We start from the raw sequence: 13,411 nt of genomic DNA, 5'->3' as shown, positions 1-13,411 counted from the left end.
CATTAGGAGTAGCTAGAGTAGAAGATAGGAAGTTTGGGGGTAGGTAGCTATGGGGCTAAATTGCATAAGACTTTATGTGCACATCTGTGAAAATACCAAGGGCAGTGACTCCTAGAGTTGTGTCTTGGACAGATGAATAATTCCTTTCGACTGAAACTGACAAAGGAAGAGCAGTGATTACTTGTGGGGAGAACAGTGAAAACTTTAAGTGCATAATAATCTTTGGTATCCAACATCTCATTTTGTACACATACTGCTTTTATTTTTAAGATACTTCCAGTCAGTTCTTTACCAGTGAAATACACACTGCTGAACTGAAGGGCCTTGGCATCTCTAGTTTTGCCAGTTTTAAAATTTACTAAAAACAATAAAGAATACTCTTGAAAATATTGTAAAACCAGGGTGTTCCTTTCTGAATGTGCAAAGATACAATTCTAAATTTCAGCCTGTCCATGGTTTCAAACATAAGTTTTTTTTAAAAAAGGTCTGTTTTTTGGAGAAGTGTTCCTAATGTGTTGATAATCAGTTTTATTTCAAAGGCATGTCATATAACTTGTCTTACATTGAGATTTATGAAACGTGAGTAGATTTTTGTATTTAACACTTTAAAAATCACTTTGAATGTACAGATTAAGTTGGTGTGTTTCTATGTTGCTGAAGTAGACAGTACAAAGAGGAAAACTGGCTACCTAGTATAGCCAAAGCAGCTATCATCTCTGTATAAACATAAAAATCTCAACATAAAAATAATGAGGCATTTTAAGTTTGTGTGTGCACACATGCATGTCCCAAGTCTTTGAAACCCCACAGTGTTACATCTCAGGTCTGACTGACTACACTTGAGATGCTCAGATGCTTCCTGTACTCACATTGGTCAGAACAGCTCAGATTATTCTCAAACCAATAGAGGTTGCTCAGCATTCTGTAGCACTTGCTATCTTCCTAACAAGTAATTTATGTGTTGTTTGTTTTATTGTACTGTCAAGTATATTAAAGCATTCCTTCTTTTCTCTATTCATCATTTTCTTACCTATAGTAGTTTTGTCTGGTGAAGATCTGTTTATAAATGTTCATTGCCTATGGTTCTCTTATGTCAGGTTATTATACTATCTTATTTTATTAAAATAGTCTTTGAATTCCAATGATTTTGTTTTTAATCACAAAATACTGCATGCTTGCTGTAGCAAATTTAAATAATGTAAAGCGTGTAGTATAAAATAGTAGTCCTTTGACATCCTTTTTCTCTTTCATTTCCTACTCTTTCATATGTAACAGTGTAGATAATTTTCCTTAGAAATACACATTCATGAAAAATTATTGCTAACTGAAAGAAGAGTACCTGGAAAATATTTTTAAAAGATGGCCTATTAAAAGTGGACACTAACATTTTTTAAACAAACAAACCAGAGTCTTAGGCTGGCAGGACCCTCACTATGTAAGCAAGGGTGACCTTCTGCTGAGCCCCCTACTGTACTTCTCAAGTGCTGAGATGCTTGGAATTGAACCCAGGATCTCATGCATGCCAAATGAATATTCTACCAACTAAGCTATGTTCCTTGCCCCTTGCTACACTATTAATTAAAAAGAAAAAAAATGACAAGAACAGTCTACAGAAATGGAAACATTTCTTTTATACTTATTTAGTGCATTTTAGGTTATAATTAGGGCTGTGCTGATTCTCAAAATCAAGGAATGAGACATGTAGGTGTATCTCACGGATAGAGCATGTGTTAGCCCTGGACTCCTTCCTTAGTACCAACCAAACAAAAGAAAAATAAAAGATGGTGTGACATTTTCTAGGCATAGTCAAAGTATGTAATGGTCTGATAGCATCCTTTGTGTTGTCTTCTGCTGCCCTAGGATTTGTCAGAGAGAATAGACTGGTATGGAACTCTTTAAATCTCTTCTACTTAGTAAACTCTTTTGCCTGAGATTTTTTGTTTTGTAACTCTGGTTATTATACATATATTAGTTAATTTTTGTTGCTGTGATTAAAGCCATGACCAAAAGGGACTTATGGAAGAGTTTACTTTGGTTCTCTAGGAGAGAGTACATAATGGTGTACTGTAGGTGGCTGGCACAGCAAGCTGAAAGATTCTGTCTCAACTAGAAACACACTGGAAATAGTGGATACTACAACTATCAACACCTGCCCAGTGATATATACTTTCTATAGTGTGGCTGCACCTTCTGAAGGTTCTATAACCTCCTCAAATAGTACCACTCACTGGGGATCATGTACTCAAATATGTTAGCCTATGTGGGACATTAAAACCACCACAATAGGTATATAAAATATACATACTGATTGTCCAAAGGGTTTTCTTGCTGTGAAGAGACACCAGGACCAAGGCAACTCTTATAAAAGAAAATATTTAATTGGGGCTGGCTTACAGCTTCAGAGGTTCAGTCTATTATCATCATGGCAAGAAGCAAGGCAGTGTCCAGACAGACATAAATTAGAAGCTGAGAGTTCTACATTTGATCTGAAGGCAGCTAGGAGACTTTGTCTTCTGGCCAGAGTTAAACTAGACCTCAAAACCCCACGTCCACGGTGACATGCTTCCTCTAACAAGGCCACACCTCCTAATAGTACCGTTTCTCATTGGGCCAAGCATTTTCAAACCACTACACAGATCACATACATTTAATGGTAGTGGATTATAAAGAAATCATTTTTTAAAAATTCTTCAATATAATCTCATACCATTCATTAAAGGCAAACAAAATTTGCATACAAATATAAATATGCTTACTTATTTTCACATAAAGATTTAAGTATTCTGACTCAGAGAGGTGGCTCAGCAAGTAAAGGTGCCTGCACCCAAGCTTGATGACTCAAATTTAATCCTTGAGACCCTCATGGTTGGAGAGAATTGATTGCTGCAAGTTGTCCTCTGATTTTCACATCAGTACTGGAGCAAGCAAGTGCCTCCTCCCATACACCAGTAAATAAATAGATGTAATCTTAAAGATCTTTGAAATAATTAAATCGTGGCCAAATATTTGATATTCTAGGAGATAGCACATCTTCAGTGTTACTCAGAATTTATTATTTATTTTATCACTGTCAGGTGTCTTAGTTACTGTTCCATTGCTGTGAAGAAACACTGTGAACTAGGCAGATCTTATAAAAGAAAGCATATAATTAGGGCTTGCTTACATGTTCTGAGGTTTACAGTCCATTGTTACCATGTAGGGAGTATGGCAGCATGCAGGCAGACATGTAGGTCAGAGTTGTACATCTGGATCCGCAGGCAGCTGGAGAAGAGAGACCCTGGAACTGACTTGGGCTTTTGAACCCCCAGCCCCCCACACACACCCCACACACACACCCCACACACACTTCCTCCATCAAGGCCACACCTCCTAATCCTTTCAGATAGTACCATTCTCTGATGTCCAAGCATTCAAACCTATAAACATATCCTATAGGGACCATTCTCATTCAGACCACATCAGTGCAGAGACTGTCACTTTTCATAAATACATAGTACTAAATAACAAGTATGTTTTAGGTTTTCAGAAATTGTTGGAAATTCTATTATGATTCCCAAGTGAAAAATCATTCAGTGATTTTTTTTATGACATCAAGTTAACTCAAACAACCATTTTTAGAATAAGACATTCTAATATATTACAAAGATACTGCAATTTGATACATACTGAAGAATGAGAATAGGAAAGTTAAGACTTTGTTTTCTGCACTTAAGCCATTATTTCTGTGAGACCAGAAGACATTGTAGTAAAGTCAAAATACAGTTCATAACATGCAGTAATATTGTATGGCATAATGGTGTACTTGGTGCAGAGTGTGCATATTATGTGTTCAGAACAAAGGCTGCAGTGCAATTAGAGAATGCAACACAAGTATTATGCACAAAATACCTTAAATTTATTCATGGATAGTCATCGTACAGACAGTGATAAATAAAGCACTTACCTATCATGAGTATGGCCCTAGACTCCATTCCAATACCACTAAACATAATCTATTTGCCAAACAGAATCAAGAAGACTCAAACAGAACCTTGCCATTAAAAAGAATTATTTTAAATACGTGTACTCAAAATTATTCTCTGACAGCTACAGATGAGGTCTACTAAATTTTCTAAGAACACTAAACCCAGCTTGTAATAACACATTTTAACTTACCATGTTATACAGTAACCTTGATAGCACATAGATAAATTTCACTTGAATAAACAGAAAAAGCTAACCAAGTAAATAGCCAGAGAGCTCTTATTTTTCCAGTGTTTTGAAGTGCCACAGCTGTTGTAAAATGAATCCCATATCATAGGGGACTGATGAGACCTGTGCTCATGGGTGTTGTCTTTTGTCAGCTCTCTGCCTGAGTCTGTGGTCAGGACAGTTGCACTGGCATTTAATGAGAATTGTCGTCTGTTAGGGACCCTTTATGTAAACATACTGCATTAGGTTTTTGTTAATTTTGTAGATTCTCTAAGAGAATGCCAGAGTCAGAACTCACTATGGTATCTAAAACTTAGTCTTCAGAAAATAGAAAATAGGTTTGAAATAAATCTACTGTCAAAATATTATTTTAATTAAGAATGTTTTCTTCTCTCAACCTCATAATAATTTTTGCTTATTAACAAGAGAATTGATTGTGTTTGCTTCCTTTTCAAAGGAATTTGACATGGTTTAAAAGAATAAAGAAGGGAAGAAACAAAAAGACACCTGGGTTGTATTAATTGTTGCATCTCAGTTCTGGGATTTTCTGGAAAGGAACAGAACAAGGACCCATGTTGTGTCTAGTGAAGGGATCATATAACGTTGGGAGACATACCCTTTTTTTTCTTTTACAAACAAAGTATTAGATAAGGCAATAATCTTTTATTTGATTTTTGGAAAACTTAAACATGTTTTTCAGGTGGAAATTTCCTGTATTGACCAGCTGTGATTTTTAACTTAGGAAATCTTAGCATGTGTTTTTAGCTAAGATAGATTTTTGTTTGTTTTTTCAGAAAGTGCTGTGACAAGAGTGGTAAATACTGGGTCATAAAAATTGGATCAGATTAAAACCATCAGATTTAGCTAAATGTTCTCAAATGGTCCAGGGGGAAAAACAGACTGGGGGAGGGAGGGAAATAGGAAAGGAGAAGGAACATGTGTGATTGTGAATGATAAAGCACTTGTGGAAAGATGGTAACAGCCCACAGTGGGTGAATTAGGGAAAGGATAATCAACACCTGTGTACTGTTTCTAACTCAAGCAACTTACCGCTATGTTTTCAATTCATATTTTTCTAATAAAAAATTGATGCAGGAAGACATGGTTGCACATGCTTGTAATTCCAGCTCTTGAGAGGTTGAGTCAGGATTTCGAGTTCGAGACCAGTCTAGGCTATACAGGCCACCCTGAAATAAACATTGAGATCACACACACAAAAAACGAGAGGGAGAGGGAGGGAGGGAGAGATAATGTACATGATTTACTTATGATGCATTTGTATGAACCAACAAAGTAATAGAACATTAGAAAATTTGTTCTACAAGCATACCCTCTAGGTAATTTCTTTAAAATGTTAGTACTCTGAACTTTTAGAATCCTGAGTCTAGGCAATTAATTCATAGTTGAATTGTCTAATGAGTATTTAAAGGACTAATACCCTATTGTTTGAAGAGCTTAGATAACAAATACAGGGACAGATGGTGTGGACCTGTTGTGAACATGTTAAAGCTTGGTTTGCTTGTGTTATTTGCCTTCTTATGAAGGTAGATCAGAAAGGTACTTAAAGTTACTAGCTTTTTTTTTTTTTCTTAAGAGAAGTTTGACACAGTAGAAGCAGTTGGAAAGATACTAAGCTAAGTGTAGTCCCAATGCACAAAAATTACAGAGAAACTAATTGAGCCTGAATTGTTTCAAAGATATATTTTAGATAATTGGCTGCCCTCTATGATAAAGGAATCTGACTTTTTATCCTGTTTAGAAAATGTAATTTTGAACAGAATTGCATATTGATAGTCTTTCTGGAATAAATAAACTGCAAAATGCAAAATAACTAATTCTTTTCTTTAAGTTAGTAAGAGCCCTTTCAAACTTATTTCAAAAAAATTTTTTTTTTAAAATAAGCCAAGCTATATGGGGAAGAGCTGAGTGAAGAAATCAGATGCTGTGAGTAAATCCATGTATGGGAAGTTAGTGTGTACACTGTGGGTGCGTGTGGTGGTCAGAGGTGCACCTCAGGTGTCAGTGATTCTCCTTTTTACATTTCATACAAAGTCTCACTTTACCTTGAGCCTGTTGTTTTGCTAGACTGGCTGGGCTCCTGTCTCCGTCCCTGTCCCTAAGGTTGCAGGCCACGAGACATAGCTTTTCTTTTTCTTCATAAGTGCTTAAGATTGAACTCAGATCCTAGTGTCTGTATGGCAAGTAGTAGCTCACTGGGGATCACCCTAAGCCCCGGGTGGGAAGTTTCTTAATCCAAATACATTTTTCTTTTAATTGTATATGACAAGTCCCCATACTTCCATTGTTAAAGGACTGTCATGCCTATAGTTCCTAAAGTTCTTAAAAATTTGAGAAAGCTTTATAGTAAATTGACAGTATTGTCCTGGTTTTGGTTTGTAACTTATTCTGAAATAACCTCACAGCAAGTTCTGTGTTGGAGTAGCTTCTACTTGCTCATTAGCTGAACATTGAAATTTTAGGATGTTTGTACACTGATTACTAAGATATCTATCCATTGCTATGAAGTATGGCACACAGGATTATTATTAAATCCGTTAAAATTTTAAAAGGTAACAACTACTTAATGCTTTCATTATGATTTGTACTGTGGAAGTTATATCTTTATAGTTGAAAGACTAGTATATGCCTTTACAAATTTCCCCCAGATCTGTGGCCAATGATATTATATTGATAGCTTGAAATTATCCATGGTAAAAATAAAAATATTTACTGTACAGAGATTGTCAGGTGCCATAAATCAGGGCTTGATTACTTATTGATTGTCTAGACTTACAATGATGAAAATACTACTAATGTAGATGTGTCATGTCTTTAGCTACTATATTGTGAATAGCTTAAAAAATGAAGATACACTCTTCCATTATTCAAAGTAGTTATCCATGTGATCAAAGGACTTACTTACTGTGGACATTATTGATATAAACAACAACACTCTGAAATACACTTGTTGAGCTTGTTGGTAATTTACCATCACACTGTTTTTTATGGCCCAGTTGAATTTAACATTTGGGTAGAAAATAGTCAATATAAGTTTATTATGTTGTGATTCTGATTTGATTATTTATTTTTTTACAAGTTCTTTTTAATTGGGTATTTTATGTATTTACATCTCAAATGTTATCACCTTTTTCCCTTCTCCCATCCCCCTTCCCAACCACCCACTCCCACATCATCACCCTGATATTCCCCTAAGCAGGGGAAACAAGCCTTCACAGAACAAAAGGCTTTTCCTATTGATGCCAGACAATGCTATCCTCTGCTACATATGTGGCTAGAGCCATGGGTACTCTTTGGTTGGTGTTTTAGTCCCTGGGCGCTCTGGGGGGTTTGGTTGATTAATATTGTTGTTCTTCCCATGAGTTGGAAACCCTTTCAGCTCCTTCAGTTCTTTCTCTACCTCCTCCATTGGGGTCTCTGTGCTCAGTCTGGTGGGTAGCTGCATCCTCATCTGTATCAGTATGGCTCTGGCAGAGGCTCTCAGGAGACATCCATATCAGGCTCCTGTCAGCAACCACTACCTGGCTTCAGCAATAGAGACTGGGTTTGGTGGTAGCATATGGGATGGATTCTCAGGTGAGGCAGTCTTTTGATGACCTTTTCTTCAGTCCCTGATCCACTCCTTTTTTCCTGTATTTTCTCCTGTGACTAGAATATTCTCCCTTCTAGGAAGGACTGAAGCTTCTACATTTTGGTCTTCTTTTTAAGCTTCATATGGTCTGTGAATTGTTTCTTGTGTATTCCGAGTTTTGGGCTGTTATCTGCTTATCAGTGAGTGAATATCATGTCTGTTCTTTTGTGACTGGATTTCCTCACTCAGGATGACATTTTCTAGTTCCATCCATTTGCCTAGGAATTTCATGAAGTCATTGCTTCTAATATCTGAGTAGTACTCCATTGTGTAAATGTACCACAATTTCTGTATCCATTCCTCTGTTGAAGAACACCTGGGTTCTTTCCAGCTTCTGGCTATTATAAATAAGGCTGCTATGAACATAGTAGAGCATGTGCCCTTGTTATATGTTGGAGTATCTTTTGGGTATATGCCCAGGAGTGGTATAGCTGGGTCCTGTACTACGTCCAATTTTCTGAGAAACCGCCAGACTGATTTCCAGAGTGGTCATACCAGTTTGCAATCCCACCAACAATGGAGGAGTGTTCCTCTTTTTCCACATTCTCGCCAGCATCTGCTGTAACCTGAGTTTTTGATCTTAGCTATTCTGACTAGTATGAGGTGGAATCTCAGTATTGTTTTGATTTGCATTTCCCTGAAGACTAAGGATGTTGAACATTCCTTTGTTTAGCTTTGTATCCCCCACCCCTTTTTTTAAACAGAATTATTTGATTCTCTAGAGTCTAACTTCTTCAGTTCTTTGTATATATTGGATATTAGCCCTCTATCCAATTGTAGGATTGGTAAAGATCATTTCCCAATCTGTTGGTTGCCGTTTTGTCCTATGGATAGGGTCCTTTGCCTCACAGAAGCTTTGCAATTTCATGAGGTCCCATTTGTCAATTCTTGATCTTAGAGTATAAGCCATTGGTGTTCTGTTCAGGAAAATTTCCCCTATGCCTATGTGTTCTAAACTCTTCTCCACTTTCTCTTCTATTAGCTTCAGTGTACCTGGTTTTATGTGGAGGTCCATGATCCACTTGGACTTGAGCTTTGTACAAGGAGATAAAAATGGGTTGATTTGTATTCTTTTACTTGCTGACCCCCAGTTGAAGCAGCACTGTTTGTTGAAAATGCTGTCTTTTTCCTATTGGATGTTTTTGGCTCTCTTTGTCAAAGATCAAGTGACCATAGATATGTGGACTCATTTCTGGGTCTTCAATTCTATCTCATTGCTCTACTTGCCTGTCTCTGTACCAATACCATGCAGTTTTTATGATGATTGATCTGTGATACAGATTAAGGTCAGAGATGGTAATTCCTCCCAGAATGTTTTTTATTGTTGAGTATAGTTTTCAATATCCTGGGTTTTTAAAAATTATTTCAAATGAATAACTCTTTGAAGAATTGAGTTGGAATTTTGATGGGGATTGCACTGAATCTGTAGATTGCTTTTGACAGGATGGCCATTTTTACTATATTAATCCTGACAATCCATGAGCATGGGAGATTTTTTCATCTTCTAAAATCTTCAACTTCTTTCTTCAGAGACTTGAAGTTCTTGCCATACAGATCTTTTAGTTGCTTGGTGATGCTTGTGTCTGTGACTTCTGATCTCTTTCCTAGGTTTTCTATCTCCAGCGTTGTCTTTCTTTGTGATTTCTTTATTGTTTCTATTTTCATTTTTAGGTCCTGGATTGTTTTGTTCAGTTCCTTCACCTGTTTGGTTGTATTTCCCTGTAACTCTTTAAGGGATATTTTATGTTTCCTCTTTAAAAGCTTCTATTTGTTTGCCTGTGTTTTCCTGTAGTCCTCTATTATCATCATGAAATGTAGTTTTTAAATCCAAATCTTGCTTTTCTGGTGTGTTGGTATATCCAGTAATTGTTGTGATGGGTTCTTATGATGCCAAGTTGTCAGTGTTTCTGTTGCTTCAGTTCTTGCACTTGCCTCTTGCCATCTTGTTATCTATGATGTTAGTTGGTTTTGCTGTCTCTGACTGGAGCTTGTCTCTTCTGTGGGCTCATGAGCCTATGGAGTTAGGAGTGAGAATGCTTCTGGGAGATCAGCTCTTTGTGGCAGGTTTTGGATCCCAATGGCAGTGGGTTAGCCCCAACTCTGGGAGCAGATGGAGACCAGAAGAGTCTAGTCCCAGGCAGCCCTGCGATTCCTGTGCCCTGTGGGTCCTGGTAGTTCTCTCTTTGGACAGTCAGTGGAGAGAAAGTGGGGTCTCACCTGTAGTCCTGTGAGTAAGAGTGCTCCTGGGAGATCTTACTCTCTTCAGGCAGGTTTTATTTTGCTTTGTTTTTGTTTGTTTTTTTCCCTTACATTGAGTTAAAATTGTTGCTTCCTTTAATTTCTGTTAGTTGCTTCTGGAGAAACATAGGCACACAGAAATGTATAAGAAAAATGTAGTCTCTTGTTTAGAGCAGCTGGTCCCCAGGTATAACCTTAGTTGTGGTGCTTCATTTAAACCTTTTGGGCAAGAAACATCCATCAATTAGTTCTTCTAATCAGTATAGCATCCCCCCTTCCCCCTTGCTAAGTGTATTGTTTTTTAAAACTTCATCACATTTTCTTGACCTTGTGGCTCAAATAGAAGCCTTCAGATACTTACTTCTTTGGGTAGATTTTACAGAAGTGAATCTTCTATTAGGTTTTCCTTGTTTGTTTTTTGTTTTTCCCAACAGATAATTGTGGTTTTTGTCTGTTGACTTCATGTTGCCTTTAGTATTTTTTTTCAGATTCTGAAAATGGTAAGTTGTAATTTTATCATTTTGCTCTTTATTAATCCCATCAGTTTATTTCAGTTGGACAACTCTTTGGTACTTTTTTCGCTTATCGTTCGTATCTGGTTGTCACAAGAAACAAGCTAAATTTGAAAGACTGTGGGATATAAGTCCATACTGTCCTTTCAGTCCCTTCCTTTTACATTCACCTCTGTTCCTTTTCCACATCTGTCATGCCTGCCCAGAAGGTGTTGTATCTACTGAAATTGAGATATACCATGTTAATTACATCCCTTCAAGTGGAAACTTAGACCTTTTTGAAATCTGGCTAAATATTAAAATCATTCTTATGCCAGCAAAATGGTTCAGTGGGTAAAGGTGCTTTTCTGACAGCCTGAGTTCAGTCCCCAGAATCCACATGGAAGGAGAGAACCAACTCTGACATCCACATGCACACAGTGATGTTCGTGTGTGCATACAGATATACACACAAATAAATTAATATAGTTTTTAAAAGTCATATTCTTCTTCAAACAGAATACTAGAAAACCTGTGTGGGGGCTAGATATTAAGAGTTCAAAATAGCAGAGGATGTTTGGCTAGGTGGTTCAGCAAGTAAAGCTTGGCAGTCTGCGGTCCAGTCCCAGGAGTCATGTGTTGTGAGGAGAGAACCAATTCCTGTCCAGTGTCCTCTGATCTCCACAAGTGCAGTCACACTCACATACACACACACCAACACACACATACATACTCACATACATACATACATACACACACACACACACACACACACACACTCTTAACTAAATTAAAAAAAAAACATTTTATATTAGAGGAGAGGCCCAGATATATCTCTCTCATGAGTTTTGGGAATTTACTCTTATTGACATGCCTGAGTTGGTTAAGTATTTTATGTCAGGTTTTTTAAGTCAGTGATTGCTGACTTTAAAAAAGAAACAGTTTTAAATACTTAAAAGAATAGATTTGTAGGCTTTCTACCATTCTTTGAATTTTTTTTGTTTTGTTTTTTATTAGTAACTCTTTCATTTTCTTTCAGATTGAAGTGGTGCCATGCATCAAGAAGCAGAGAGATGTAGAGTTCGAACCAGAAGGCCTGACATGGCACTTTATGTACCTAAAGCTCGAAGGGGAACAGCTCTCCTCAAGTCAGGTGACCAGGAGGAAAGCCAAGGGCCTCCTGCCTTTGTGCTGAAAGAAGAAAAAGAAGGTTGTCTTCCCCAGAAGATCTCTGCAAGTAAACCCGAGTCCCAAAGACTAAGTGCAGCCCATTCTGATAGAAAGGATATTGATTGTAGGGAAGGAAAGAGGTCTTCATTGAAATTAAGGAAAGACAGGTGCCCACAAAAAAAGAATAAAGAGAAGGCTTGTTCTAGGAGAGGAACTGAAGAATTCACAGAAGTCTCGTCCCAAGAACATCAACACAGAGCTCCCGATGCTGGGATTATATCTAGTATACCTTTACGAAGACTTTTTAAACCAAAGGAGGTAGAGTGTTTGGAAGTTCAGACGTCAGGAGCAACAGGACACTGGGGGATACCTCCATCACAGTCTTCCTCAGAAGTCAGTGCTGCTCAGGTTCCAAACAGACCAGTCCAGAATGTGGAACTCTGTGATTTCAGTGGGGAAACTTTAATAAATAGAAGTTTGGAAAGCAGCATTGTAACTGAGGCCAAAGTTATGGAGCTAGTTTCCCGATTTCCTCAAGTTGTTACCACTATGCTGAAACCAGATGGTATGGCTATGCCAGTAACACTAAGTTCTGATTCTGAAACAGCACCATACAGTCTGGAAACACCAGATGGAGGGTCAAAGCACAGTCCTGGGAACATCTCTGCAGTTTCTGTTCCTGGAGGTCCAGATAATGATGTTGATCCAACTTTTATAGACTTTGAAGCTGAGAGTGAGGGTACAATGAACAGTACAGAGTCTGTCTTGGGTCAAAAAGGTGTAGATTCCATTCCTGAGACTATGGGTACTGATTCTCTTAAAATGGCTATAGTCAGCAAATTAGAGAGCACAACTGGCATTATTGATCCAGAAGTGACTAGAGAATGTGAGAGTGACAGCTCTGCTGATGAGTTATGTGTAAAATCTGAACCTTCTGATACAACTGTCCTTGTTCATGAAATAGACACTGATAATGGACTTAGGAATGTATGTGACAGTCCCAGCAAGGCATGTATGGTGGACATTGCAGGTACTGTCTGTGACCCTGTAACTGTAAGCAGCCCTATTAGAAAATCTGATGAGAGTAGTGGCAACATGAGAACTTCCTCAGATTATATAGAAATGAGTGCAGATGTAGCTCCACTTGATGCAGCTAAGAGTAAGAATGACTCTGAAAACATGAGCAGCCTAAGTGCTTGCTCAGATATTTATGCTGAGAGTACTGCATCTGGTTTTACCAAGTCAACAGGAAAGCTGATAGAAAGTGTGTCAGATTGTGCTTCCTCTTTACCCATAAAGACTGCTGATAGTAATATCACCACTTGTCTGGACTCTGATGGATCAGATGTGCGGTTGGAGAACGCCTTGGGCAATGATCTGGATACGACTGCAGAGGCCTTGCACGACCTAGGAACTGCTGAAGAGTTTAAAACAAAAGAAGATGACTCAGAGAGTATAGTGTGTGGCATATCAGTTTCTGATCCATCTGTGGAAACATCTGTAGATCTAAAAACAACAGACACTTCTCACATACAAGGAAGTATCGCTGTGGAGGAAAGCTGGGAATCTATGTTTAATGATGATGGTGATTGTGTAGACCCGCGTCTTCTAAAAGAGGTATGCTCACTTGAAATTACTTGATATTTAGACCTTTTATAAATTAGGGAGTCTA

At 37.8% G+C, this 13,411-nt stretch overlaps 1 protein-coding gene across 3 annotated transcripts in view; it reads left to right on the top strand.

The window, feature by feature from the left end:
- The window catches only part of R3HCC1L (R3H domain and coiled-coil containing 1 like), a 78,896-nt gene that overhangs the window by 36,193 nt on the left and 29,292 nt on the right, over positions 1-13,411 (top strand). For all 3 annotated transcript variants that reach the window (XR_013974930.1, XM_080911738.1, XM_080911739.1), the window contains exon 2: positions 11,609-13,356. Coding sequence is in view for 2 of the 3 variants with exons in the window: in XM_080911738.1 (XP_080767864.1) it covers positions 11,623-13,356 (1,734 nt within the window). In the remaining variant the exon portion in view is untranslated. The remainder of the gene's footprint in view (positions 1-11,608; positions 13,357-13,411) is intronic.

Source organism: Micromys minutus (genome assembly GCF_963924665.1).
Source record: "Micromys minutus genome assembly, chromosome: 2".
NCBI classification, from domain to species: Eukaryota; Metazoa; Chordata; class Mammalia; order Rodentia; family Muridae; genus Micromys; species Micromys minutus.
Note: the sequence above shows the minus strand (reverse complement) of the source record. Positions and strands in the feature narration are given on the sequence as shown.